The sequence below is a fragment of the Sinocyclocheilus rhinocerous genome, unplaced genomic scaffold, assembly GCF_001515625.1.
Source record: "Sinocyclocheilus rhinocerous isolate Xijiao unplaced genomic scaffold, SAMN03320098_v1.1 scaffold3761, whole genome shotgun sequence".
Taxonomy (NCBI): Eukaryota; Metazoa; Chordata; class Actinopteri; order Cypriniformes; family Cyprinidae; genus Sinocyclocheilus; species Sinocyclocheilus rhinocerous.
Genome location: NW_015640528.1, coordinates 50,861 through 56,570, shown reverse-complemented (window position 1 = coordinate 56,570; position 5,710 = coordinate 50,861). Strand labels below are relative to the sequence as shown.

General features: G+C 39.2%; 1 protein-coding gene across 1 annotated transcript; it reads right to left on the bottom strand.

Annotated features, from left to right (window-relative positions):
- Window positions 1-4,283: 4,283 nt before the first annotated feature.
- LOC107753371 (E3 ubiquitin-protein ligase ZNRF2-like) lies at window positions 4,284-4,937 on the bottom strand. Its single transcript, XM_016569510.1, has one exon. It carries the CDS (start codon window positions 4,728-4,730, stop codon window positions 4,332-4,334), a length of 399 nt encoding a protein of 132 aa, XP_016424996.1. The 5' UTR covers window positions 4,731-4,937; the 3' UTR covers window positions 4,284-4,331.
- Between the last annotated feature and the right edge of the window lie 773 nt (window positions 4,938-5,710).

Below are 5,710 nucleotides of genomic sequence, written 5' to 3'. Positions count from 1 at the left end.
TGGTTTGTGGTTAGGGACTGTTCTATATTTCTGTCAACAGATTTGTATAACATGAAGAGATCATTAAGACAACAAAGTTAAAACTAACCTTATTTAATAGTCTTAATAAAAGTTTCTGCACTTATTGTACTTAATTCATCTGTGCACGGTTGACACACGGTTGACATATATATATAGATAGATAGATAGATAGATAGATAGATAGAGAGAGAGAGAGAGTTTTATATTTTTATTTATATCGATATATAGAGATATTTACAAAAAATATAAATATACTATTAATTTATTATATATATTATATGGTTTTATAATTGTAATATATATATATATATATATATATCGTCTCAGTGCTTTTATGAAGAGAGCGCATCTGCGCACCTTTCGGATAGCGCATCAAGAACCGGGTTGACCGGGTACTCGGTACCACCGGTACTTAAAAAATCCTGGTACCGTAACGTTTTAATTTTTCTAGTACCGACTTGGTACCGAAGTACCGGGTCTATTGACAACACACACACACACATATATATATATATATATATATACACATACACATATATACATATATATATATAGAGAGAGAGAGAGAGAGAGTTTATTCATTTGTTTTATATATATTTTAATATTTTATATTGTTTTATATTTTTATTGTTTATATTTATTTATTTTTGCTCATGCACATTCAGCTATTAAAATTAAACAGAAATTACAGACATTAATTTAGGGTCCCACAGTCACCACTGAATGCATTGCAAATTCTCCCATACATACAGTTGAAAATTTTACTGCAATGCAACTTACAGAAATGGTCAACTCCTTAACCTCATAATCTCTCGGTCCATATGTCAAGTATTTTAATCCAGTAATTCAACATTATTCCTGAAAATACAACTGGCACTGTGCAAGTTTACAGTACATAAGTAAGCCACACTTTCCTGGACCCGTGTTGCAGACAGACGGTCACATAACGTCTCTGCAGAATTCACTGAGAACAAATGAACATGCATGTGCAATGTGAAACTAATCAAGAGGAACTAAATCAAGACTGCACCACAATCACACTGAATTGCAAATTCAGTTTTCATTTGTGTTTACTAGCTGTGCATGCACATGATTAAAATCTTTAGAAATGAAATGCATTCACTACAACTGATACTCCTCTCTAATATCGACTCATTAAGAGTGTTTCCATTCTTGTGTCACAACAGCAAGATCTCTTTCAATGTCAATTTCACATTGATCAACACTGACACATGCAGAACTACACTGGTATTTCTATACAGTTTCATTTTAAAATATTCTTTTCACCCTGTAAAGTCACAGCAATTAAAAGATGATGTTCAAATAGTGGTGTAGACATGATCTGAAGAGATGAAGCACACTGAACTTTAATACTTAGTTTTAGAGGTTTCATTACATTTCTCAGAGCACTAGTACTAGTGATAACCGCCTTAGCAAACACTACTGATAAATGCCTATTATGACCATGCTAAATTTTGCATGATTTTGCCTCCAGGTTTGATGCAAACTGCTCATACAGAGAGTCTGTTAAAGGCAGGATTCCCCTGTGCGTTTCGATAATTGAAAGTGAACTTAAATCTCATTTCCCTTTAAAAACTCCCTTCTTGATCTCATCCACAGTCGGTTAAAAGTCATACTTAGCCATTTCAACAGCGTTTAAAGATTAACTTCAAATCACCAGCGAGAGCCTGTTACAGAATTAAAGTTCAATCCAGGCCACAACGGCTGGGGAAATTCCGTCTCAGAAACGGACAGCTTCACCTGCCTTTGAATATTTCAGACAATTATTTACTTTTGGCTATAGCCTTCCTGCAGCTCAAACAGTAGAGCATGCCGCATGCAACGCCAAGGTCATGGGTTTGATTGCCAGGTAATGCATGAACTGATCAAACTGTATGAATGCATGAATTGTAGGAATGCATAAATGCAAAGCATCTGCCAATTGCATGAATAAAAATGTAATGCAACTGGCATCTGTGTAATCCCATGGATGCTTATTCTGACGGCACCCATTCACTGCAGAGGATCCATTGCTGAGCAAGTGATGCAATGCTACATTTCTCCAAATCTGATGAAGAAACAAACCCATATATATATATTGCATGGCCTGAGGATGCATACATTTTCAGCAAATGTACATTTTGGGAGAACTATTCCTTTAAAGCAGTACAACAAATAATTAACAACTTTGCTCGACAGTAATGAGAATGGTATGTCAAATGTGCACAATGCAAAGGAAAATGCAATGATCCTAAAAATAGACATCATTTTCTTATTTCTTCTTTCTCTCTTCTGGTTTTGAGGTGAAATGTGACCAGAACCTGTTCTTGACAGGTTTCCTGAGATTCAGTCAGTTAAACCACATGACACCCGTGTTTATGAAACATCAGATTACGGAGCAGGTTCTCAGAAAAACAACAACAAAAAGACCCACATGGTGACTGAACTACTCGGAAATAATCCTCTCTCACATGCATCTCTACACCTGATCAGAGAACTCCCAAACCGCAACCTGTTGGTTCCTCAGAACACAATGCAGTCTCTCACCACTGCTGCACCAGCATGTTCACATGCATTTGTAAAAAAACGACCTGCACAAAACTGCACCAGTTTAGAAAAGATCTTCCAGGGTTCATCACATCCTTCTACAAACCCACCAGATCACTTCAACCCATAATAAACCAAAACACGTTCTTTCTCCACTGCTGGAAACAAACCTCTAATTCGGTCGGTTTAGCCTAATAAGCGGTGATGTGACCTAGTGGTTAAAAATCTGTGACCAGTTGCATAAACCCAGCCACTATGCTTTAGGAACTAGTCTGACCAACTAGCAGTTAGTCAAGGTGTGATCTTTACTTTTCGGATTCAAATAAGGCCAATCTACATGTTTATGTAACTGAATGTTAAGACCAGTTTTAAAGAAAAAAATTAGATTTAGTCTACCTTGATTATTTATTATGCAACCGGACACTGGGATGGTAACTAAAAGGTTGAAGGTCACCAGATTGCTTCAACTGTAATAAACCAAAACATGGGTAAAAACAAACCACTAGTTTGGTCGGTTTAACCTAATAGGTGGTGGTGTGATCTAGTGGCTAAAGATCTGGGCTGGTAGGTTCAAACTCCATAAGCATTGATCCATTAACTATCAGCCCATATCATGACATATGGGTAGTTGACAAATAACAAACAAGAGTTTGACACTTAACCTTAACACCTCTCTCAAACCTATATATACACATTCACTTATATATTTGCATTGATATTAATATAAAATGTTGATGTGAAACTTCATGGGCATGATATGCGTCAACTACCCATATAAATACACAAGTGTTAAAACTGGATAAGAAAATCAAAAACAACAACCTGTGTACAGGTCAGTTTATCAGAATAGGTAGGTAGGTAGCCTATCGATCTGGTTTAACCAGCTGGTTAATGACACTGAAATTGGTTGTTGGTTGATACTCAGGTGGACTAACTAGAACCTGTAACTAGAAAACGTTTAGTCACTTTCCACTCTAAATTAAAAGGTTGAAAATTCAAACTCCACAAGCGTTGATTCTTTAACTATTACCATTGAGACCTTGAACATGACATAAATGGGTAGTTTACAAATAACAAACATAAACATGAGATTGACATTCAACCTACTTAACCTCTCAAACGTCCATATACACATTTGCATTGATATTAATATAAAAATGTTGATATGAAACTTTATGGGCATGATATGCGTCAACTACCCATATAATTACTCAAGAATTAACACAGGTTAAATATATCATATCAACAACCAATTACACTGTATGAATCAGTTTATCATAACAGGTGGGTATAGATCTGGTTTAACCAGCTGGTTAAAGACACTGAAATTGGTAGTTGCTCAGGTGGACTAGAACCTGTAACTAGAAAACTAATAGTCAAGTTTTCCTCTAAACTAAAACACTGAAGGTTCAAACTTCACAAGGGTTGATCCATTAACTCTCATAAGATGAGTAGTTGACAAACAACAAGTGTGAGCTTGACACGTAACCCCTTTAACCTCTCAAACTTATATATATATATATATATATATATATACACACACGTATATATACACACATTTACATAAACATTTGCATTGATATTAACATAAAAGTGTTGATGTGAAATTTCAAGGCCATGATATAACAGGCTTTCTTGCATATTTATATGGGTAGTTCACACATATCAACTACCAATGACAGTACATTGCGCATGGGTCAGTTTATCATAACAGGCGGGAACAGATCTGGTTTAACACTGAAACTGGTTGTTGCTCGGGTGGACTAGAACCTGTAACTAATCAAACTCTTACCTCCGAAGAGATGAGGCGACAGGTGAGCTGGCAACGATCCGATCAACAGTCTCGGAGCGCCGGCGGACCGCTCTCTCTCCCCGCCGTTCTCCTCCGGTGTGCTGTTACCGGACTCCTGAGAACTGTACGCTCCCGAGTTCGGTATAGTAATGCTCGACTGTGGTCGCCTGGAGCCGGTAAAGTGCGCGGCGGCCGCCGCTGACGACGAAGGCGACGATGAAGATGTAGCACCTGAGGCGCCGTGTGCGTGATACCGCATCGCCACAGCCGCCGTCCTGCCGCCGCCGCCGCCGTTACTCGACGGGAGATCCGAGCCCGAGTACGCTCGCGTGCGCCCGTCGGCAGCGGGACTGCTCTGTTTGGCCCCCATGCCTACCTACACTTCCCTCCGAGTTTAACGATTAAGGACAAACAATCAAACACACGCACACTGACAGCGAACGGGAAGCGTCGCCCGTTACATCTGACGTCACGCGCGCGTCAACGAAACTTTTTGCGAAGGGGTTTAAATCGCCGTCGGCGCGGAAAAGTGAAGCTCTGACGCGACGTTCTCCTCGTAAACCGCGCGCTGACGGCTGCTGTGCCCACGGCGGGCAGTTATTACCAGGGTTGCCAGGTTTTCACAACAAAACCCGCCCAATTGCTCCTGGAGGGAGGAGGATTTCACCGGTACAAATCGCGTTCCGACGGGTAAAATGCACGATTTTTTGGCGGGGTTCCCCTGGTAAAATTCGCATTCACGTTATTAGGGTCGCTTCAACCCGCGGACATGAAAAACAACCCGCAGAAACAGTGTTAAAGTATCCCAGTTCCGCGGGAAAACCGCGGACCTGGCAACACTGGAACTCAACGTGTTTAACTGCCGTACGTGCAGAGTGCGAAAGCGAGTCGGGGGCGGGGCTTGCCGGTGACGTCATAATCCCGGGAAATAAACCCCGGCTGCGTGCTTGTCTGCTTTTGTTGTTGTGGTTTATGAGACACTTAAACTTAAATGTAAGTATACAGTGGAAACAGTAGCATTTGTCTCGTTATTTCCGTTTAAAACCCAATTTTATGATTGTATTACCAACACTATTACCAATACACACAATAAAATAAAAATAACGTAAATTATAATTTGTGAAAATATAAAGGATTTTTTTGGTTTATAAACTGATCACTGACTAGATTTTCACACTCAAGTTCGTCCTTTAGTTATGATTGTAACTGAAATGCTTTGCTTGTTTGAGATTACTGAGATATGACTTTAAAACTTGAGTAAAATTCATGGAAGCACAATTTGATTGGTTTGTTTGCTCAGTAAGATGGAGATATACAACAGTTTCTTCCCATCATCTGAGAAAGTGATTG

Bases quoted from the DNA above. Each gene is read 5' to 3' on its own strand.
- LOC107753371 (XM_016569510.1), bottom strand. From the start codon at position 4,730: ATGGGGGCCAAACAGAGCAGTCCCGCTGCCGACGGGCGCACGCGAGCG.